The following is a 24,604-nucleotide window of genomic DNA, read 5'->3' on the forward strand; positions in this document are numbered from 1 at the left end:
GGTGCCACTGACAGCTCCCACGGCAGCCACAAGATGCTGCTTCTGAGTTTTTTGTGGAACAAGTGGTACTGCTTTCAAAAGGTTATAAAAACATATGCCTGAAGAGAATGTCGGGAACTTGGGTATTAATCTCCCTTAATTCAAAGAGCACTCAAAATAAGCGAGACAGAAATACTGTCTGGGGTGAGAAGATGCCAGAGGTCAGATTGTGCACCACTAGCTTGGGTCAAGTTCAGAAGAATAATAACTTAGCACAAAGAAAAACAATTTTCAGTGTAGTGCAGTATTAGCCTCCCCTGGCTGAGCAGCCCATTTCCCTCAGGGTTTGCTGCCCCAGCCATGCAGGTACCAGCCCGCACTGCTGCTCCAGCCTGCACTGGTGCCCCAGCCATGCAGGTACCAGCCTGCACTGGTGCCAGAGTGGTCACTGCAGCCTAGGGGGCTGAGCCCAGGGTGCCAGTGCTGCCCCCAGTGCTGCCAGCCCCATCGCTGGGCTGAGGATTGCTCCAGCCAGGCTTCACCCAATCCTGCCCCATAAAACACGTCGCTTGAGTTTGTTTTCATTTTGCAGCATACCTGTAGAGCAAGACATTTTGGACAAATTTCTCAAGGCTTTCTTACATCCAATTTCCAAGGAAAAAAGCCCACAAACAAGAGCACATTCCCTGTAGGGGATCATGTTGCCACCTCTGTAGTTCACTCTTCCAATCCAGGTAGTTGTTTCAGTCAGAAAATTAAAAGACAAAAGCACACAGAATTATCTGATTAAAACAAGTTTCATTTAACAAATTATATTAAGAATACAGACGGAGTTATCACACAATGAAACTTCCCTTTGTAAAATACAGGAGGGTCATCTAAAATAAATATAAAACATAGTAACATTCATAAGATTAATGCAGAGTAAAATCACTTTCAGTAACCCAACCATCTTAGAAAACCACCTTACAACTGCAAAAAAGGTTTCTCTCTGCCATTTGTATGATGACATTTAAATCTGTTGCTGTTAGGAAACAATTTCACAACAAACGACCAGAATAGCCCAAGTGTTTGGTTTCCCTGTGGTGAATGAAGGGAGCAGCACCTCGCAGAGCTTGTTTGTGAGCAGAGGAGCAGCTCTGCCCCCTGTGTGCCCCTCTGCTGGGGGATTCCCGGCAAGGCTCCAAGGCTGAGGTAATCATTGGTGGGTGTAGTGAGGCTCCTGCCTTTGGGAGGAGCAGGAGCAGCTCGGGGGCACAGCTGGGCACACGGACCGAGCCACCTGGGGAGCAGCGGGGCGCTGAGGCCAGCACGGCACTGCCAGCTCCGTCCCGTCCCCCTCTGCCAGGAGATTCCAGGCCCCGCAGGAGAGGAGGTGCCAAGGCCTGGGAGGCATGCCCTGGCCACCAGCACCTACCTGGCACGTGCAGCGCCCATGACAGGAATTCTCCAGGCTCGGCAGCATGTGGATTCAGTCTGGAGAGCTCAGGACACTGAGGGAGCAGTGGTGGGTGTGAAACCAAACAAGCCCAATGCTACAGACTACCAACAACCTCCCACAGCACAGGAGGCTCCCAGCCAGGAAACCTCCAACAAACACCGCAGGGACACGCAGGGACAGTCACAGGAAAAGTCTGACACAGTTTACTCCTATGGAACTACAGATATGAGGTGCTCCCATAAGGGAAGACACCTGCTACAACTATTCACACTTGAATTTTATCACGAAGTTCACACTCTACATCACTTTCTGGACTAACTTCTTGCCTTCCCATGATCAACACAGCAGAAAGCACAGCCTGGCCTGGGTGGCCACAAGTCACCTTGGCGCATGACCAGCTTCTTGCCGTGAGGAATCCAGGAGGCAGCGTGTCACTAGGAATTCACATCAGAAGGCATATTTTACAGTAAGCAAACCCCTCACTGCTGCTTTTCTGTCTCTGTTGCAGATGTATAACAATTTGGCAAACTAACTTCTCCATCAGCCATAAGATTAAACTACCTAGAGACCAGTTTTGTTCTACAAATTCAGGCAAGATAGCCAAGAACATCTGGTAAAGCTCTGCAAATTCGCTTCTGTTGCTTTCCACTGACTCCTCCCCTCCCCTTATGCTGCAGAAGGCTTCTCCTCAGCCAGACAACATCTACATCAGACACCCTGGACGTTTATTGCCTGGGCCAATTCCTCCACAGTCACCTCTCGGACAGGGAGGGAGATGCAGAGATGCAGGTACTGGCCATGGCACATGCCAGCATGGAGGACTCACTGTAAGGATGCAAGGACCAGCCTTGCAATGAGCTGCCGTGAGTACTAAAGTCATGGAGTGGCCAGTAAAACCTTCCAGTGGAAATGCTGACCTGACAGCCCTGGTCTCAGGAATTCAGCAGTGCAATAAAAAAAGCTTCCTCTGATCAGTGGACTGAGAAGTTGACACAGTCAACCACCCTGCACGGTGTTTCGCTGTGCTTCCAAGCACTGGCTCTGAGCCCTCTCCCTTTTGGAGCTGCCTAGTTTTGGAGCTTGAGAGCTCAGCTGGTGCAGCTTTTTGTTCAGAACATCTTCATTGTGTTTGCCCCACAGGAACTGCATCTGTCCTGTCTGTGCATTTGAACCAGGCTGTCCCCGCAGCGCCGTGGTGCAGGACCACACCATGGAGAGCAAGCTCATCTCACATGGCTCTTTGCAGGTGAATCCTGAAGGAGCTTTGCTGGCGCAGTGTTAGAGAGGGAGAAGTAAGTATACAAATATATCCTGAAGATGTAGATGCCTGTCCCAGCCGAGTATCCTGCCAGTGTTTCAAGTATCCAGTGTTTCCTGTAGGTCACTGCAGAGCAAGCTGAGCAAACCTAGCAGTTGGTATAAGTTCTAAAGCACTGATTTTCTCTTACAAAAGGGACTTGGAGCTCTGCACCCATTTTCCCAGATGTACCCAGGGAGTGTGGCACTGAGTGTGGGGCTCGTGGCTCTCAGAACCTGCTCCTTGCTGAGCCCCCTGTTCGCTATGCAGGCAGCCCTGCCCTCCTGGGAAGAGGTGGCTCCAGGAGGGGCTCCTGGCAGCTGCCTCTCAATCTCCCAGTGGCAGGCACTGCCCTGGAGCTCTGCAGACTGTGCTGCGCCCTGTGCAGCCCTTGTTCCTCCACCAGGAGCAGGGAAGGTCAGCTCTCATCCCAGAGCTATGGGGAACGCACTGCCGCAGATGGCTCCTGCCTACCTGCCGTGACCACTGAGCCACAGGAGAAGCTATAAACGGATGTCACAGAAAACTACAGAACAAATTACAAGCAGAAAAATAGAAAGACAAAAGATGGATGAGATGGGCACAGCACTACGGCACAGAGTGGATTTGAACTTGAAGTGAACCTGAGCCGAATGACCAAGCTGCCATGGTATGTTCATTTGTCGATGTCGGCATCATCAATCTGGCCTTTGTGAAGCCTGGCAGTGAGGTCTGGCTTTTCTTTACTGCAGGATAAATAACAACTAAAAATGGTGGTGCAAGCTCCAAGTAAACGAGCACTTCCAGGGGGTCACCCGAGGGCTCCAGAGCTGGTGCACAGCTTTAACTCTTTTGCCCAGGAACAATGTACATGCAACCAAATTGGCCTCTGCTCTCCAACCACATGGCCACTCTACAGACACAGCTCCAGAAAATTATTTACCTGATCGGAAGAAGCTGAAGCAAAGATCTGGACTCAGTTTGTCCCAAATGTATTTTGTGCTCTTCATCCCAGCAGTACAGTGTGGTGCCTTAAAACCAGAAATGAATCTTTGGACAAGAATTATTTTACTTAGGTACAAATAAAAAATATTAGCTGACAGTACAAATACTGCTGTTAGTTACCACTCTGTGCAACTAGCAAATGCCAGATCAATCCAAGGGAGTGCAAAGTAGGTTGGGGCACATGTACGACCCAGGCTGAGAGCAACAGCACTGTTACTGTTACCATGGCAATTGCATTTCAGTGGGGTCAGGGAATCAGTATTTTACAATACAAAAAATTGTACATTTTAACTCTTACTCCAAAATTGCCATTTTGCTGCCATGATGTATGTTTGTTCTACAGCAGAGACTTGAAAGAGCAGCACAGAGTCAGATGGGCACTTGTAAATAACTTATTACAGCAATGGACTTCTCCAAGACATGCGTTTAGTTGGGAGGAAGCCCGGTCAGCGATCACAGGGAGGCAGAGGTCAGGGTTTAATGCATCCCGCTCTCATCCTGTGCCATGTCAGTCTTCAGTGCTTCCCCATGAGTGCCCAGGAAACAGGCACATCTCTTTTGTTTTAGCAGCTAGCAGGGAACACATTAGAGAACTGTCTCAATGATGGGCAGGTGATGGCATCCCAGCTGTCAGCAGGTCCACAGGCAGCTTGGCTGGGGTCTGCCAGGGTGTCGCTGCCAGCATCCATCCATCCATCCAGAAACACAGGAGGCTTGCTGCCCTAGATCCGTATGGACAGACGGACACCCTGTGCAAAGCGAAGGTGCTTCATCTCAGGACCTGCAGTGCACCTTGGGCACCCTGCCTGCCCGGCCAGTGCCCAGGGAGAGCCAGGGGCCCTGGCTCCCCCAGCCTAGGCAAATCCAGTGACCACAGTGGATCTGAGACTGATCCCAGCCACAGCAGAACTTCTGTGCCCAGATCGTGGCAGAGGGATTGGCATTCACTGCAGCTGGGTTCTGCACTGGCCTGGGTGCCACAGGAGCCTCCTGCTGCAAGGTGTGGAGAGCCAAGCAGCTCCACAGCAGCTTGTGTGGCAGTACCCAGCCATGCCTTCCACTGCTCCTTTCAGGGGTAAGATCTCTCCATGCTCCGCAAGCTCCAGGCTGTGTTCGCAGAGGTTTGCTACAGCTCTGGATTCTGTGACTGTCCTGCAGCAGGGTTACAAAGTGGGGATGAGCAAGGGGCTGCGCCAGGCTCCCAGTCCTCAGTCCTGTACTCACGTGGAGAGGGGTCTGCGGCGGGGTGGGGGCAGCTGCCCAGGTGCCCGCGGTGGAGCGGTGTGTGCAGGGCGGTGCGGCGCGGCGTGGCCGGACACGGGGAGGCGCGGGATGGTTCCATGGCTGTGTCCCGTGTCCTGCTCAGTAGTATGCACGCACACACGCTCCGGCCGCGGCCCTCAGGACGGCGGCACCGGTGGGCAGCGGGTGGGGCTGGGCGGCAGGCGGGCTGCCGCGCTCTGCTCCGTCCGGAAGCTGTAGTCGTACTGTGGGGCAAAGCAGAGAGAGGGAACTGCAGCACTGACCACACAACACTGCCCACACCTGTGCTGGGATAGTGTGAGAAGCAGAAAAATGAGAGAAAAACCTGGGCTGACAACAGCTGGCCCAGGTAGGGCCATGCCAGCTGAACCTGCTGGTACCAACTGAGCCCACATCAGTGACCTCCCCAGGCAGGGCTCACCCCCTCCCCAAAACCACGCATTAACACAAATGTGACCACGCTCATCCTGTCCATAAAGCAGCTAGTCAGAAACATTCCCCCTGGCAAGTTTACTCAAGCTGCTACCATCAGAATTAACATTTTTTGTTGGCAAGAGGGTGAAAGTCCCTACATTCACACCCCTTGGGCCACGGTGTCACTACAGACAGGGGACATCCCTCGCAGGCTGGCGTGCACTGTAGCAGTGCCATCTCGTGGCACGCTGTCAGCCGCACCCGCCGGCCCGCGGCCACCCCGCCGCTGCCAGGGCACCCCAGGACAGGCCGGGGTAGCGGTGGCTGTCCCGTGGCAGGCGGGTGGCCAAAGCAACACCATGTGTTGGGGCTACCGAGGTAGGAGCTGCCTGCAACCGTGGCACACGCACTGCAACAGCCCCGTACACGAACTCTCCTCCATGCATCTCCCAGTGCCGCATTTGTGGCCTTTGGAATCTCACAAACACGTCCCCCTGTGTGCTCCTCACAGCCGGACCAGGACAAGGGATGTGCTGCCAGCAGGGCGGTCGGGGCAGCCATCAGCCATGCCGGTACCCGGCCCAGGGCCGTGCCAGCTGTACCAGGGCCGTGCCACTTCCACCCGACGCCGACCTCCTTTTGGTGCCGGCTCGGGAGGACACCGGCGCGACGCTGAGCTACGGGAGCCCCGCTCCTGCCGAGCGCACAGGGCCGGCCATGGCATTGGATCCCCGGCGAGCGGGCCCCGGCGAGGCGGCCAGGGGCCGGCAGGGGGCGCCGCGGTTTCGTGCCGGGCCGGGCGGGAACGGGGCAACCCGGGCTGTGCCCGGCCTGTACCGGGCCTGTGCCCGGGGCCTGTGCCCGGCCTGTACCGGGACTGAGCCTGGGGCCTGTGCCCGGGCTATAGCGGGGCTGTGCCCGGGGCCTGTGCCCGGCCTGTACCGGGACTGTATCAGAGTCTGTGCTCGGCCTGTACCGGGACTGTGCCTGGGGCCTGTACCCAGGCTGTACCGGGGCCTGTACCAGAGCCTGTACCCAGGTTGTACTGGGGCTGTACTGGAGCTGTACCGGGGCTGTGCCCAGGCTGTACCAGAGCCTGTAGCCAGGCTGTACCAGGGCTGTATTGGGGGTTGTATCAGAGCCTGTACCCAGGCTGTACGGGTCCTGTACCCAGGCTGTACCCGGCCTGTACTGGAGCTGTACCAGGGGCTGTGCCCAGGTTACACCAGGGGCTGCATCAGAGTCTGTACCCGGGCTGTACCACAGCCTGTATCCAGGCTGTATTGGGGGCTGTACCGGGGCCTGTACCGGGGCCTGTACCCAGGCTGTACCAGGGCTGTACTGGGGCTGTATCAAAGCCTGCACCCAGGCTGTACTGGAGCTCTACCAGGGGCTGTGCCCAGGTTATACCAGGGGCTATATCAGAGCCTGTACCCAGGCTGTACCGGGCCTTTACTCCCCGGGGCCGCACCTCCCTGTCGCGATGCTGCAGCCGCTGGCATGCAATAGGCCTCATTTTTCAACACCCAAACGCATAAAGATGTCAGCTCAAACTGTTTACTAATTAACACTTAAAAAGACACAAATTAGATATGCGTGGCTAAGAGCAATTATAATCAAGACGAATCTCTCCAGTCATTGGGGAACTGAGGAAACTCCTAATTGCTGGAACCAATGTTTTAAAATCTGAAATCATGCCAGTTAGCAAATATGTTCATTTAAAGAACATTTCATGTGACTGCACTCAGGAGAATTGACTACAAACATGCAAACAAGGAAAAATATTTCTGTGTAAAATTAAAATTTTAAGCTCTTCTAGATTTACAACTTCTTCATTAAATATATTTGCAAAAAGCAGTCCATGAAAACTTCTAGCAATTCAGTGGTTAAATGAACTGCCTTCCTTATCACTTTAAAAGGAATGATGAATATTGGATGCTCCCTTTACTAATTAGACTCTCTAGACTTTTTACACCACGCCAAGTGCAAATGAAGACAGGGTGCACCCTGCCAGTGGCCAGCCCGCTGCCCTCACTGCACAGCACCAGCCACAGAGCTGGGAACAGGGACAGTGCCACCACCCTGGCTGCCACCTGCACCTGCCCAGGCGCATGCTCAGTGACTCTACCCTACCCAGGGCAGGCAGGGGTAAAGGACAAACCCCCAGAGCCCTGCTGGGAGACTGGCAGCAGCACTGTCTGTCCTACATCCACCAAATTAGCCATGAAGTGATGGCACGTGCTGCTTACACCTGCACCTCACCACCTCTTCATAGCCCAGCTCTCTGAGCACTGCCCCGGGCACAGCTGTGCCATCCTGGGGCAACAAGAGCAGTTCAGGTGCAGTCCAGGATTTGCACCTATTTCCATCATTTTCCTGACAGGGTAGAGTCCTGAAATTCAGCTGCCTGCAGCTTGGAGGATGGGTGCATACATCTGCAAATGTGGTGACAGAGAACAGTAATTCTTAGAATTCTTTGGGAATATTTTTTGCAAGGCATCTTGCTCCAGGGAGAATGTTCTGGCTGCTTTGGATATCCAGAAGATTTGCTGTAATGGTGCTATTGCTTGCAAGGGAAATAAAGCCATGCCGAAATTCACAATATTTATATGTGTAGCTCTCTATGTGCAGACAAGATGCTTCATCAAGGAATATGGGCTGCATAATCGTACTTTTCATTACGCTGGAACGCACACAGCCTGCTACAGAGCAGGAGCTGTGGGAGAGCAGCAGGTCTTGGCCTCTCCTCGCTGCCCACAGAAATGACTGCAGTGCTGGTGTCCCCACTCTCCACAGGCCTGTGAGGGCACAAGCAGGGCTGTGCAGCCCAGCCCTCCCCAGGCAGCCCCCAGGCTGCCAGACCTCTCCCACACCAGGCAACGCACAGAGATGATGCAGAAGCAAATTCAGCACCACACGGATTCCCCATGGCCAAAGGGACCATCTGCTCCCTGGCCAGCTCAGGGCAGGAGTGGGACAGCAGCCAGGCACAGGGAAGGGCTGCCAGCCCTGAGCACCCCCTGCTCCCAGGGTCCCTCCTGACAGACACTGCCAGTCCCAAACAGAGGGGTGGCATGTGTGCCACGTGGCAGACTGCAGTGCCCGAGGCAGTGGGTGCATCTGTCAGCCACTGGCCCTGCCAGGCAGCATCCTCAGATCCACCACTGCAGCCACTGCAGTCCCACAGGGCCTGCAAAACCCCTGCCAACTGGGCCTGACCATCTTCTTGTACTCAGACAAAACTTTCAGGCACAAGAGGGTGGATCTGGGAGAGACAAGAAAAGTATTTTCCATAAGGGAAGGGTTCTTAAAAACAAGTGAACACAGCCCTCATGATTTGCTCAGTGCCTGGCTGGCTACTTACCTCCTTTTCAATTTCTGCAAGGGTTTTGATTGTGATACCCAAGAGATCAACCGGCTGCATCTGGCAAGAAAGAAACAAAAATGTCAGATTCAGGGTCAGGGAGGGGGTGTCTGTTTGTTTGTTTGTTGTTTTGTTCTGTTTCAAGTCACAAACACTCCATCACCAGAGATTTAGAGGCACCATCTGTAAACACAGGCACGATCCCGTTCCTCGTTCCAGCAGGAGAGTGAACAGCAGACGGCGGGCTGGGGCTCCCAGCTCCAGCCCTGCTCTCCCTCAGCACCACAGCTGACACTCACCCTGGTGCTGCTCCGTGCAGGCAGGGTGGGTCTGTAGCACTGGACGGGTTCTGTGGCTGCAGCACGAGGTGTGAGCAGCACCAGCTGCAGGAAGCCCCGACCAAACTGACCATATGGTGGCAATGGTGTCTAAAGGATCCGCGGGGAGGATTAGCACAACCTAATCTCTCTGCATTTGTCCTCACAGCAGGGACTTCAGATTTCTGGGAATAATGGCCCATAAACAACCCTCTCAGAAAGCAAGGGATGTGAAAAACCGCTATCAGCAGGAAGAAGAAAGCAAAACGCTGGAGCACTACTGAAAAATCAGACACAGCTGATGGCCCAGTGTTTGCCTTAACAGCTTCCTGTAAATTGATTTTTAAAAAGATGCTGCTTTAGGATCAGATGGATTTGGGAACCGATTTGGATGCTGAATCTTTGAGCTCTGGATCATGAACCTTACCAAGCACGGGTCCAGTGACACCCAGAGGTCACTCTGAACCAGGAGCAGCATTTCTGTTTGGTGAAGCAGACGTGCCCTGCCGTGCAGGCGGCAGCACCCGCTGTGGAGCAGGCACCACCCAGTGCCCTCTCAGGCTCACCTGCAGCCAGGCAGGACCCTGGGGCAGCTGATGGCACAGGAGTGCACTGTGCCATTACCACTGCCCCGAACTTCTGCAGTGACAGCAGGAAGTAGTAAAGCTGCTGGCACTATGCCATCCTCACAGCAGGTAAATGCAGGAGAGCTCCACCTCTGCAGCTTTCTTTACAATCTATGCTAAGAAATTAGAAATGCTTTCAGCACCAGGGAGTCCCATTGCCATTCCTATTTTTGACGGTAATAAACCTTGAAATCCCAGGATAATTCAGTTTTAGAAGCAATCTGGCAAAAGCCTTTCCCATCTAACGGGCAGCTATTGTGACATGCAACCTTGGCCCATCTCAAGCACTGGGTACGTATTTGGCCCCACAACAGAATAGCTCCCAGAAGCAGCTAATTTGTCTTGATGTTTTGTGATTGCTCCGCATGAAACAATGGATTTCAGACACTGGAGAACAACAAACTCACCCCTTCAGGAGCACAGGCAAACTTCTCCGAAATCATAAAAGGCACTCCATCCATTGCTGAAAAGGACAAGACATCACATGTGACGTTTCCAGCTGCCTTCTGACATGCAACTTCACACATTCCCAGTGACAGATCAAGTGTTCACAGCACTGACACATGACTGATTGCTCCCAAACGTTACTGCCAGCCTTTTTCTCCCTCTAAACTGCCAGTGGTTTCTTTACATTTAAGACATAGCTGGGTCAGTCCCTACCAAGCCAGGAATCCAACAAATTCTCCTTGCTCTATCCATATACAATTTCATGGCATCAATTTTGCATTTTCCAGTTTTGTGCAGCTGGCAAAGCAGGACAGTATTTGAAACTAGAAGGACACAACTTCTATTAATCGCCTCCTCACCAAACCAGTTCAGCACGCGGTGGTGTCTGAGCAAGAGGATAAGGGACAGCTGCTTCAGGGGACTTGCAGCCCCCAAAGCAGTCAACACCACCACCTGTGTACCAAGCAGGTAAGCTGCCAGCGCCTGGGTAGGATGATGACAAACACCTGGGGCCAAGCACCCTGGCCTGGCTGCTGCTAGTGTAAACTCAACACTGAGCAGCAGCTCAAACACTTGCAAACCACATCTGGAGGATGTAAACCAGTGGAATATGAAGACAGACATGAGGACACGACACCACAGTCTCATGTCACATGGCCCAGCTTTTTCTGTAGCATAACCTTAATGGTATTCAGAGCACTGTTTGCCTTTATACCATCTTGTATACTCGTCCTAGTGCAATGATGTTCAGTGTTTGTGTCTTGCTATCACCATGTCACAGGAAGCCTCCCACAAGATGTGGCAGTACAAGGGAGACATTTTTAAAACATGTAACTCAGCAATTTGCATGGAAGACTGAAAAGGGCATGTTCCGAAGGCAGCTCACACCCCAGATACACCCCCTTAATTGCACTTACACCTTTAACATCTGAAGTCTTTAAATTTCAACTCTGAAAGAAATAAAACTTCAAATCAGAGCAAATTTAAGCCCTGAGAGGCCCTCCACTGATCCTCAAATAGGGTTTTCTTTCAGAAAGCATCTGCACCCACAAACCCAGTGCTCCTCTGCTTTTTCCAACTTCTACAGCACCACTGAGTTACCATGTCAGTGATTAAACAAGGGTCATTTAAGAAGACTCAGCCTTTTACATTGGCTTTGTCTATTTTCAATACAAAACCCCCCTCCACTGGAGTAATTTTGTTATCAAAGGTGCTGTGTGGCAGCCACAGCGCAAAGGAAAACAAAAGGAAACAGATGAAAAGCAGCATCACCAAACCCAGGAAGTTTTAAACCTGAAAGACCATCTGCACTTGTTATCCGACAGGAACCCCCTTTGATCAGCCACACGCCAGCCTCTGTAAAGCAATCTAAAGCCTGAGCTAGGGAGCGTGTGCATCCCCAGAGCCCCCGTCCCTGGGCACGCGCCCCGGCCCACTCGGAGCTCAGCGCACACAGCAAAGCAGCAGATAAAAGCAGGGTGAGCCAAAGGCTCTGCAGCGCAATTAGCGCTCTCCTAAACAAACGAGCTTCAACAGAGCTGTAATTAGGCAGGCCTGTAATTAAGTATATGCCCTTTATCATAACGATCATGCTTAAAAATGGCACGATGCATGGAAGTGTGTTATTAATGCTGCGCTCCCCAAGCGCGGGAGCGTGTGTGGAGCTGCCGTGTCAGGCCCGTCACCAGCCTGCTGCTAAAATGCATTAAAGGCATAAAGCAGAAAACAAGGTGCTCATTCAGCGTCTCCTTTCTCAGCCAGGCACCGGTGTCACGAGGGTTTAAACACCACCAGTTCTGGAACCTTTACAGAAACGAGGCCCTGGGCAGCCACAGCCACTGCCTGCCCCAGCACCAGGAGGGCAGCAGCCCTCACCCCTCAGCCCTCAGCCCATGGCTCAGCTGGGCTCCAGGAGCCCTTTGGCCACCCAGGGCTGCAGGCAGGCAGGCAGGGGGACAGCCCAGACAAGATGCATGGGGAGCAGCGCTCCCCCCTGCATCTGCTCTCCCTGGCTGAGCGAGTGCCCTGAACAAAGCAGATGCTCTGGGGGCAGGAGCCTTCTGTGCCCCCACCCCACCTGTGGGGTCTCCTGCTCGCAGGATGAGACACCCACTGCTGCTGCTGCCCAAGATGGGCTTTTCCACACTCACGAGGACTGCAAGGGCGTGCTCTTCTCCCTCAAAACGGAACAAAATAAAATCGGGTTTCAGAAGGAAAACTGTTTCCAATGGCTGTTTGCTGCCTCCCAGGACCAGCTCCTTCCTGAGGGTCACAGCTAATTAACTCAGGCACTGCAATTAGTTAAAAGAGTTGAGAGGAGCCAGCAGCCAAAACCAACCTCGCAAAGCGCAGCCCCAAAGGACAGGGTTCCCATGCATCCCTGACAGCAGAAGGGGATGGATGCCTCGGTGAGGTGTAGTGGACGTGTCCCTTCATGGGTGCAGGACCACCGAACACACAACCGCTTCCACCTGCTGGCTGCTCCTGCACTGTGATTTACCAAGACCTGCTCTCAGGCCCTAGTGGGGAGGACACCAAAGCATGCTCTATAATTCAACTTGCTAGCTCGCTTAGAAATCCTCTCTTTAATCTGTGAAAGTATTGTCACCCTTCTCTAAGCACTCGAGAGATGCTGCCTTCTGTGCTGCAGACTCCAACTAAATCTCAGTTGTCAAATTAGTAATTCATCTTTCTTGAATAACTATATTTTTAGCCAAGCTACCAGATTTAAATAATCAGACCTGCCAATGCTACCCTAATTTAAACATGCTGACGAACTTTCACAGGCAGCATCAGCTAACATAATGAGTTTCTGGATGACAAAGAACTTCAGACGGTAGTTCTCTACACTACCCAGCGTAATAAGCACTTGTTCTTTTCTACAATGTGCACATAAAAGAGAAATCTAAATAATAGTTGCAGTAATTATCTTGAAAAATATGTGGTGATTAATGGTGATTATGAAAATCTGTATAATTGTTCGCTAACGCTCCAAAAATCAGATGTTCTCTTGAAGCAACCATCAGTGAAGAACTTGGAAACACAAAAGCTTCCAAGCTGCCGTCCATGGGATGACCCGTGTGCCAGCTCAGCCCTCACCCTGCCGGGACCTCTGCCGCAGGTTCCAGGATGTCCACCATGTGACACGTGTGTCATTGTGGCTGAAAGCACCAAGTTCAACCTGTTATTTATGCAAATAATTAATTACTCTTGTATCCAACTCACAGTTTGTCATGACACATTAATGACTTGATAGACTTCTATGAACTAGTGAGCACAGGACAGCGGAGCGCTTTTATCGTCATTTAATTTAAAAACGATCCTGTGTGAAATTATCTAGTTGTGAGTGATGGAAGCATAAAGAACAGACTCAGCAAAGCTTCTTTTGGATCATTGCTTTATTAATGGTAACGTCAGGGAAATGAAAAATGCTAACATTGTCATATTTAACTCCTGGGTACAGATGAATCGCTGCCTCAGAGCCTGGCAGGCTCCGTTTGCACACTGCAGTGAGTGCTAATTCCTCACACCACGATTGTGGGGATACACAGCCACACAACAGTTTATACACCTTAACTCCCAAGGAACTAACAGCTGTTTCTGCATTAAATTCTCACCATAAGCTTTTGTAGCTTTGGATTTCTATATTACTGTTTTTGCATTGCCTGTTACACTAGAATTTTCAATTTCTGATATTAAAAATATTTAAATAAATAAATAAATCCCTTGCAAAATGTTTTCCTGCATGACTGAAAATGAAGAACTGCTAATCCAAACCAACAAAAAACCCAACACTGAGTGCACTACTACCACCTTTAAAATTTAAATGACCTTAGATTTTAGAAAGGGCTTCCTCTAATGCTGCAGAACTGTTCCAATTTTCCCCAGACCTGAATGCTAACAGAGTGTTTATCCTTTACCAAGAAGAGTATTTCATAAACCAGCCTAGAGCAACACCATAAAACCAGCAGAGCTCTCCTGCTTAGAGAAAACTTGATTTTCAGCTAAATGGCACCAGAGGAATCTGAAAGCAGATTGAGAATCAGGGGCTGGCACAGAGATTTAAACAGCAACCCGAACAGTAAATGTGTGTTCTTTGTGCTACAGTGCACCGAGGCCCATATGGAACCACACCAAATCACTGATGGCGAAACCTCGGGGCCAAAACCAAAAGCAGCCTTTCCTGACAGCTCCTGCCAAGCCAGCTGCAACAGGGAACCTGCAGCTGTCCCAGCTGTGCTCCCCAGCTGCAGACACCAACCCCAACACGCATACAGCTTCGTTGTGTCATACAAGGCAGTGCAGAGGTGCAGGCAGGGGCACAGGCAGGGGCACAGAGGGGTGCAGGGCTCAGCTCTGCTGGCCCAAGGCAAGCATGAGCACGAGCGCAAGCTCATGAAAGCCCCAGAGCACTTCATGTGGCTCCTGGGCAGCAGGAGCTGTCCCCAGGGCTGTTGAGGGGACACAGCCAGCAGGGAATGCCCAGCGCGGTGCCTGGTGCCCAGGCCTGGCCAGGCAGCAGGGTGGCAGCAGCACCAAAGCACCCAATGCCTGGTGCAGCGAGTGGGACAGCAGGGCCCTCCTGGGCTGGGGAAGGAACCTCTGCTTTGGGAAAGGTTTACAGCTTTCCTGTTCCTCTTGAAATGACTTTGATTAAAAAAACAGACCTGGACTAAATTTTCATTTTTGCTAATTTGATTGTCAGCCTTGATTTTCTTAGTTTCCTGCATAGCTCATGACATGGCACAATTAGTTCTTTACTGCTAAGATCAAGCCACGAAAACACTTGAAAAAGTACCCCTGGATTTGATTATTTTCTTTTTTAAATAAAGTGAAGGTTAAGTACTGCATGGTGACGCCTAAGGAGCACCTCAGCACTGTGACTCCATCAGCACTAGAGAACATGGAGAGACTTCAAACAAGCTCTTCAAATTGCAAGTGTTTAGGAGCTCTTGATTTTATTATTTTTTAATAAAATGTCCCCTTTGAAGTCTCTGCACCACACTAAACTTCAAAGATCACACCTTAGCATGTGCTGTTTCCAAGCCACAGCCCCTAATTAATTAGAGGAGAGCAGATACAAACCAGGGCACTCACGTGGGGCTGAGGCAGAGCTGGGACAGGGCCCACTTAGTGATGGGGAGGCAAAGGCAAAGGAAAGGCAAAGGAAAGGCAAAGGCAAAGGAAAGGCAAAGGCAAAGGAAAGGCAAAGGCAAAGGCAAAGGCAAAGGCAAAGGCAAAGGCAAAGGCAAAGGCAAAGGCAAAGGCAAAGGCAAAGGCAAAGGCAAAGGCAAAGGCAAAGTAAAGGCAGGGGCAGAGGAAAGGCAAAGGTGGAGGCAGAGGAAAGGCAAAGGCAAAGGCAAGGTAAAGGAAAAGGCAAAGGAAAGGCAAAGGGTAAAGGCAGGGACTCCTCCAGCGTCTGCTCCCGGCTGTGTGCTGAGGAGAAACCCAGACTCTCTTCCATTCCCTTCAGCTCTGGCTGTAAGGACAGACTCCTTGGAAGTCATTAAACATGTAATGTCTGTCTGCACGGCCGGGCAGCGCAGGCTGCAGCAGCAGTTGCAAAAAGCATCTCGGGCAGCCCCACAATGGCCGCAGTGTTCCCTGGCCGGCAGCTGTAAATTCCTGCTGCTTGATGAGAGAAACATCCACACGGCTTCCAGGGCTGCGGGGTAGGGGCAGGGGGTATTAAATCCACAGGCTGCATATTGTTGCAGTGTCTGGCCCCGGAAGCCTTTTCCTTAGCTGAGCCACCTACGGTGTGCGGTGGATTTGCTGCCGCTGTGACAGTCCCAGGCTCCCAGACTCTCTGGACAGGAGCCAGGTCACTGCCAGGGGCAGATGCTCACACTTGCAGCGATGCTGTGATCCTGCCCAGCAGCACCCCACACTCTCCAGCAGTGCAGTGAGTGACCAACATCTGTCCCACAGGGCTCCCAGGGGAGACAAAGGTGCACGGTCCTCTCTTTACATGGTTTTGGTCTAAGAGACTCAAGTTATTTTTAACACACAGCAGCTTTGTGTTTCCAATAAAAGCAGGAGAAAGAAACTAGATCAGCTGCCCTGACAGCACCGTGCTCTCCATTCTGCAAGCATGCCTACAAGTTAGTGGAATGGCTAGGAAGGATGTGGGGATGGATAGCCATCTTCTGCCCTGGAGCTCACTGACACCCAGAACACGCTCCCACCCTCCCATGGAGCGTCCACCCAGCCACAAGAGCCTCGACACAGGCCCAAAGCTGGGTCTGCAGAGGATGGCACAGGGCACAGGCACGCAGCACTGCCCGGATGCAGGAAGGTCTCTGTGCCCAGGCTGGGTGGTGCCCTGCTGCCAACAGCCAGGCACAGGGCCACAGCCCTGCCGAGCCAAAAACCCTTCTGCAGGAGGAGATCCACTGTGCCACACAGGATCCACATCCTCTAATGGGACTTCATTTTTAAGTGCTCAAAAACATTACTGGAACCACATATTCCTATCAGGTAAATTTCATTTGCATATGCAAATGATATCCAAATACACTGCACCATTAATATGATCAGTAATTACATAATAATAGTCACCAATCTCCACACACATCAAACTTACAGTTTTGTAGCTATTAAGGAAACTGTGCTTTGTAATTAAGATAATCCTCATTTCCAGATGCTAATTAACTATATAATAATTAGCTTCTTTTGCTAATGCAAATGAAGTATTTTCATCCTTATTGGTAAAAGAGTTGCTTATCACTTAAAAAAGAGACAACCTAGAAATAATCCCTCCTCCTCCTTAAAGGTGAAAAGGTAACTCCATTTTTCTCAGTCTCATTTGTGAATGTAAATTAGCCCTGATTAATCAAATCACAGATTAATGTGCCCATCCTGTAGCACGGCCAGTGCCTGGCATGGCCCCCAGCCCTCTGCCCGTGGCCCAGAGCAGCCCCTGGCTCCTTTCTGCTGGTGCTGGCACTGCAGAGCCCCCAGCCCGGGCACCAGCCCCCGCAGGGACACACGGTGCCACCCAGCCAGCCGAGAGCGCCAGGAGCTGTGCCAGCCTGTGGCTGTGCCACCAGCCTGGGCAGGGGCAGCAGGTGCCAGCCTGTGCCAGCGCCACCAGCCTGGGCAGGGGCAGCGGTGGCAGGTGCCAGTGGCAGCGCTGCCACGCCACCGCGGCACGGCCCGGCCCAGCCCTGGCGCAGCGCATTCATCATCTGCTAAACCAATCCACCCACTCTGCACCACCATTTGTCATTAATTATGCTAATCAGCACACCATTACTCTCCAATGACACCATGGCACTTATTAGCCAGTTATGGTTTTTCAAAAGCACAGCTCATTGTGTATGTGAGTGCTGCGCCTGCATTAGCCTACAGGGAAGAAATGTCCAATTATGAAAAGAAAAAATTTGCTATTATCTCCCTCTAACAAACCAATTTAGTAATTATAAAAGTCTCTGAACTCAGAAGGATTTGTTAAGAAGAGCTGAGTGATGAAACCAGAGAATTTTCTTTGCAATAACTTTCTGAGTTGGAATTGAAGTGACAACAGAGAATGAGCAGTTTTTATTATCTTAATTACAACTCTTGCATCTTCACTTTAGATGATCAAAAAGCAGAATTTATCTAAACACAGGCCCATATTTGGCTCTTCCATTAACCCATCTGATTTGTTTATTTTAACTGATATGCACCAAACGTGTGTAACGTGTCACAGACCTCGAGACGGGCCTGGCCAGTTCCCAACGCGCAGCTCTGAAGCATTGGCTGTTGGATGCAGCAGCCACCCACGCAGAGGCACCCACGCAGAGGCACCCACGCAGAGGCACACACCAGGGTGGGGACACCATCCCAGGAGCAGGGACACCGCCCCATGCTGACACAGCTAAAGGGATGGAGCCAGGCCCTGGAGAGCCCCTGGAAAACTGGCTTTGTTGGAACACCCAATTCCTCCACAGTTCCTATGTTGATCTGCTCACTGCAAGGAGACACCACTGGTTTTAGAAGCTTAATATGTGTTAAGAGCTCATTAATATCATCAGAGTAAATGGGCCTATTAAAACATCTTTAAGCAATATCTGAACATACATCTCCCTAAACTATATTTAATGACTGTACTTAAGATACATTATATGAAAGTCTTAATGAGACATTAGATAGCATTTTGAAGATTAAAATTAGAGAATCCATATAAAGTCTGTCCACTTAATTTAGCCTTAAGCTACACTGATGAAATACATTACCACCAAATTATTACTTCATTAGAACAAATATTTTCTAATAATTTCTGATTTATGCCATTAGTTGTCTCCATATATATTATATATTTGTATCTATATGTACATATAAAATTATACACAAAACAATTTTCTAGTTCAAGAGGAGATGGGAGAAATCTGAGCTTTCTAACAGCTGAGCTAATTACTTGTCTTTTTTTTCTATTGAGTTAAAGATATGGAGTATTCATAACAGTCCATTCGTGGTGCCCCCACTTATCCATGAACCACAAGGTCATTTTTTAAACATTTGCTGTTTTGCTTTTCAAGGATCAGTAAGATGCCTCGGGCCTGGCATGCAGTGATGCTGCGATGCTGCCTCTGTGCCCTCTGCAGAGGGAGAGGCTGGTGGCAGGGCAGCCCCCCGGCGGGTCCCAGCCCGGGGCTGAGCAGGACCCCTGTCCTTGTGGCCCAGAGAGGGCTGGCACCCACCAGGGTGACCCAGGGCCTGGCAGGACCCGTGGGCACACCTGCAGCACTGCCCATGCCTCTGTCCCTGCTGCTCTGCCCAGGGACGGGCACCCACCCTGGGCCCTGCCCTACGACAGCCACAACTGAGGCACTGCCAAAACAAACTGCAATAAACTTATTAGCAAGAGGGTTTCATGTGTGGCTTATTTTGTATAAACAGCTTTTCATTAGATAAATGAGGCCCAACAACCTTTACAAATGTTTTCAATTATGAAATGGTGCCATTGAGATATCTGGATGGTGATAATCAGGGAAAACACCAGTGACATCTCCTGCTCGGAGCTGGAACGTGCTGCCTGCATGGCTGCTCCTCCCAGTGCCATCCCACCCGGCCACACCAGGCAGTTACTGACTCCTGCTTCATTTGATGCAATCTGTAGCAACAAGACTATTTACATTTATTCTGCCCAAGCCTTCTATCCAAAAGAGCAAACATCTCATTGTAACAATTTTGCATTTTTAACTGCGAGATTTAAGCGTTCTTCATAAATAACAGCCTGGTTTGCTGCACTGCAACTCCTTTTTATTAGTGGCACAGAAATGCACAATGAGCAACGTGTTCTATTATTCTTTGTCAAATCACAGAATGCTACATTAGAATAACTGTGCTGGTCAATGTAATATAGTAGATTAAATTCAACTTCTGTGCAAAACCCACTGTAAAACAGCATGATAAGAAGGCTATAAAAAATTTAATTTTACTCCAAACTCCATCAGAAAAAAAAAATGGTGTGAAAAGTAATTTTGCATAATCAGTACACGCCATCTGGAACAATTAACTGATTTCTATAGAACTATGAGGATCAGTCATATCTGCTTATTAAAGATCAGAAATTATACAAGTAATAAATCCTTGAAAAAACTAAGCGTACTCCTGCCTGTCAATGCTATTTTAACTTCAAATACTGAAGAACGCCTGATAAGGCTGAAAAGAAGAGATTAATATATGCAAATTACATCCAGCATTTAAAATCCCCAACAACTGTCTCTGGTTTTCTGTCCCTTATTGCTGCCTTTATGTTTTATTCATACACCAACTCACCTGTCACTTCATAAGCTATAATATTATGGGGGGTATTATTAAACAGCATAAAGCCAAGCTTTAATTGGAAAGCTTCATTGCATTTTCCAATTATTTGGAGTAAATTAAAAGCAGATGCACATAGTTTAATAAGGAGTCTAATATCAGTTCCGGGAAATCAAAATTCATTGTCATTACTATGCTGTGATAGTTTTGCAAACTGTACCCAATTTTGGAGGTTTTGAAAAGAAAATCTGTCTCTGCAATCTGTTAATTGTCATTCGCTTAATAACTGTTTAAATATCCAAACCTCTGAGCGGCTCCCTATTTAAAAAAAAATTAAACTCTGGCACTCGGCAAAGCAAAACAAACACAGTGCAGGCCACCCCAAGGTTGTGCTCCATGGGAACGGCACCAGTCCCACAAGCTCATCCTCTTCATCAGCCCCTGGCCTTCAGCCAGCGCTGCCGCGGGGTGAGGGCACGCCTGTCCTGGGATCCCTCAAAGGGCTCAGCCTGCCCTCCATCACCCCGCTGCGGATGTCCCTGCTCATCCACGATTTACGGATCCAGGGTCAGAGCCAGATAACCCTCTCAGCAGAGAGCAGCAGCCTCCCTGGAAGGTGACGTGCGAGCTGGGGAGCACGGGTGAAGCCCACATGCCCCAGCAGAGGGACAGGGCTCCCATGCCCGCCTGCCATGCCAAAGGGAGCCAGACCATACGAGGGCAGGGCAGCAGCCAGCCAGGGCTCCACCTCCCCTGCCAGCACACGGCAGGAGCAGAGGAAAACAGCAAATGGCACTTTGGGCAACAGCAGGCTCATCAAAAAACTGTCTGTCTTAAAAATGTCAACGGGGACAGAACTCATGGCTCCATCATCCCCATTTGGGGCTGGGGCCCCAGCACAGCCTGGGTAACGTGGGGCACGCTGACACAGCCCACCAAAAGGGTTTGCACACCATGGATGGCATAATTTCATAGGAAACACACTTTTTGTATCTCATTAAGTATAAAGTAACACACTTCCCTTTCTGAAATATGCAGCTGCATCATTTTACATGAGACTCCAGCCTCCCTGAACTGCTGGATATTAATAGAGTCTTTCATTGCTGGAAGATTATCCAGGTCTCTTAGTCCAAAGACTAGAAATTGCAATAGGGTAAAGAACAGGCTGACTTTAATCTCAGCTTCAGGAAGGAGGTTTCAATGCAGAATAAAGCTTGTGTCACAACTTGTCTGGCTTTTGGACCACCCTGATTAAAATTCAGTGTCACAAAATATACATTTAGTTACGCTTCTACTCTTAAAAACCACGAAGAGCTTAAGTGAAGGGATGAGGACCGACAGTAGGATGCAGCACAGGACCTCCCCTTCCAAGACTGGGGTCTCAAAACCCTTGAACATTAGAGGCAATCGCAGAACCACCAGGAACTGTGCTAGAAGATGAAGATAAAAGCAATCCTTGTGCACTGATCCAAAGAATAGAATCTCCCTTTTTTTTCAGAATTACCTGTTTTAGTGAAGTAAACACACTGTGACAAGTGCATAATTTAATTTTCTACAAAAATAATGAAGCAAAACAATAATTTGTAGAAATAAATTATTAACCTCTGATTAAAACACCTGTTCTTCTATACACAGAAGAGAGATGTGTCTTTTAAAAGGAAACAGACAAGTAAGGAAGTGGCACATGTGGCCACTTGACCTGGCATTTTGCAACAAGAAGGAAGTTGACATATGAGCACTGAAATAGAACAACATCTGAATTTAGAAAGAGCTCTGAAAGAGACTTTTGTCACTACCAAAGTACAAAAGAAAAAACAATGAAGGGGATGGGGAGTGGGTACTCGAAGGCATTTCCAAGTTAGCCCCTCCCGTGCAGGAGGAAGCGGGCAGAAAGTTTGTCTCAGGAGCAGTGTGAGAAGCAAACGCTTCCCACGCCCCTGCCCAGGGAGGCGGCACCTGCCCCCGCAGGGAGCCCCAGCCCGCAGTAGGAAAAGCAGCTCGGCTTCCTTCCCAGGAACCCACTGGCTTTGATATTTTTCCAGACCATTAACATCAGTTTCCAGACTCTCTGCTGCCTCCAGAGAGCTGGATTAGAAACCCGCGTGGAGCGATCGCCAAACGCCGCCGCAGCACCTGCAGGAGCAGCCCATCCTGGTGCAGACCAGCCCAGCTCAGCTCCACTCGTGTGCCACGGCCAGGGCCTGGCTCACCTGGCACACCTGGCCCCGGCTGGGCTGCCCAGGCTGAGACCCTCTGCCCCTGCCCTGGGGCTCTGCCCTGCGCTTCCTGCTGGGAACGCTCACCTGTGAGACCCAGCAGTGCAACTGCACCGCAGCCTCTGCTCACCAATGCTTCCCTCTCCAAACTCAGACCACACTTTGCTCTGACCTTTCACACAAAGTGTCTGAAAGAGGGCAATAAATATTTAAATATCATAAAAAACTACCTCAATATAAATATAATAAATACCCATTTAAGTAAATATTTACCTCCCTAAGGTAATAAATACTGGTGTGTGACTCCAAAATAAACAAGCCAGAGCTGTGGAGAAACTGGCACTGCAAGAGCTGTACGGGGAAACCTCCTCCTTCATGGCATGCTGGCACACACACTGCAGCCAACACTGCGCTGGCAGCCGGCCGCGCTTCCCTTCCCTGCTCAGCCCGGCTTCTCACAGGAAAACACCTCACATGAGCCACTTGAGATGGATCAATGAAGGGTTTAAAGACCACAAAACAGCACCTATAAGGTAGGAAATACATGTAAAGGCATCTCAGCCTCAAATGACAGCTGGAAAACCCACGGCTCCTCAGCAAAACAAACAGCAAGTGCTGCGGTCTCGGTCACAGCACGGGCGTTCCTTTATCGGAAGATAAAGCATGCTATGCTTTTTGGGATCTGACATCTAAGCTCCAAGCCATGGCTTAGACACGGCTTCTCTCCTCTTAAAGGGAATGAAAACCTTCACCTGCAGCTCAGCAAGGTCCTGAACTGAACTGAGAATGCTCCGGGTAGTGAGAGACGCTGCACTTCTGGATCCTGCTTTATTTCTAAGGATTAACATGACTTGAGCATGGATGCTCAAACTTATGGATGACATATCAGTACATCCAGGTAACATAATTTCTTAAGGTACTTACACAATTTTGACAACACAATTTCTATCCTAATCAGAGAACCAAGGCCAAGAGAGGGGGTGAGATTGTTCTGGAGTCAAATTACACAAAATTGTCTGCTGCTGCCCCAAAACACATCTATCTGTAATACAATGCTGAAGATGGCTACAGGGAAATTTCAGGGGGAAAGACAACTCTGTTCAGCAGAATGCACAGATCACCAGCAGCAAGGGCTGGAATTCACTGCTTAGTAACTTCAGAGTGCTGCTGTGGTGTTAGACCCCATCCAATTAAGTGAGGCCTGCAGAATATTTACACTCCTACATCTCTTGGTTCCTGAAAGGGTTAAAGCTTATTATTAGCATATAATTTACAGGTCCCTTCTCCCAGGAAAGAAATAATGCACGGTAAATGCCACATTCGTTTTAATAATACATGTTACAGTCTGTGCCCAACATCTGCACAAAGGTAGAGCAGACAGATTTTTTTGACATGTCCCACTCTGCCATTGAAACACAGGCTTTTTGTTTTGTAAGTGATGGAAGGTTTAATCAAGAAAGCAGGCAATTCATCAATCGAAACAAGGCTGCTCACACTGCCCTGACAGCACACACATGGTTTTATACAGAAGAAACCTGGCCACCTGTCAGCAGCACCTTTTACATCAGGATATACAAATACACTGGGTGATCAATCCTCCAGCTCTTCCCATTCATTTCTTCATTTTCTTATTGTATTTTTCTTTATGCTAGATGTTGCCCTCATTCTCTGCAGGAATAGATGGGAGACAAGGCAGGCTACGGCTGTTTATACACTATCATAAAAATTTATATACCCTTAGAGTGACTTATTTCCCTTCTATTTGAGTACCATTATTATAAATAATTTTTCACTTCATTGAGGAATTTTCCCTGTATGTTATTATCTGTGCCTGCCTGCGAGGGCTGCCTCTCCCTCACTGTGCTTGTGCCTCTGATAAGCCAAAGCAATATGCTGGCAGAAGATGCTCAAGTCTGAAATGAAGGCAGTATGCAGTCACAACAACATCTTAATTAAACTGAAGGCCATGAGGAAAGACTGTGCTGTGAAATACTGAGCCATGTCTGTCAACAGGTCTGTCTGCAGCAAGGCATTCTTCTTCCAGCAGCTGCCTGCCCCAGCATGCACATTAAACCTGGCAGCTCCTCAGCATCCTGCTCCCAGCAGCACCCACAGACGTTCTGCACATCACAAACCCCAATTCTGCCTTTGGTCTGGGTGCATGGCACAGGGAGAGACAAGGGAGGCTGCTGGGCACGAGGATGATGCCAGCAGTGCCAGTACTGCACTGCTGTGGGTCGTGACAGGCTCTGGGCACTGCTTCCCTATCTGCACCCTGCCAGGGACTCACTTAGGAGTATATGCCAAGAGAAGTGTCCTTAACCTTCAGGTCACCCAGTGTGTCATGGCCAAGACTGGCAAGGACAAAAGAATGGTTAAAAATTGTAATTACTGCTTTCAGGACCATTTTTTCATTGAGTCCAGTTTTTGCAAACAACAATTGCATTACACAGCCCAAGGGGTAATGGGCAGTTCCAGTGAGGATACAGTCATTCTGCCAAAATAT

At 49.8% G+C, this 24,604-nt stretch overlaps 1 protein-coding gene across 6 annotated transcripts in view; it reads right to left on the reverse strand.

The window, feature by feature from the left end:
- Window positions 1-757: 757 nt before the first annotated feature.
- MVB12B (multivesicular body subunit 12B) overlaps window positions 758-24,604 on the reverse strand; it is a 52,434-nt gene continuing 28,587 nt past the window's right edge. For all 6 annotated transcript variants that reach the window (XM_058818254.1, XM_058818251.1, XM_058818249.1 and 3 more), the window contains 3 exons: window positions 10,093-10,148; window positions 8,743-8,802; window positions 758-5,188 (listed from right to left, as the gene is read on the reverse strand). In XM_058818254.1, coding sequence (XP_058674237.1) covers window positions 5,102-5,188; window positions 8,743-8,802; window positions 10,093-10,148 — 203 coding nt within the window. In that variant the 3' untranslated portion in view covers window positions 758-5,101. The remainder of the gene's footprint in view (window positions 5,189-8,742; window positions 8,803-10,092; window positions 10,149-24,604) is intronic.

The sequence above is a fragment of the Ammospiza caudacuta genome, chromosome 21 (genome assembly GCF_027887145.1).
Source record: "Ammospiza caudacuta isolate bAmmCau1 chromosome 21, bAmmCau1.pri, whole genome shotgun sequence".
Taxonomy (NCBI): Eukaryota; Metazoa; Chordata; class Aves; order Passeriformes; family Passerellidae; genus Ammospiza; species Ammospiza caudacuta.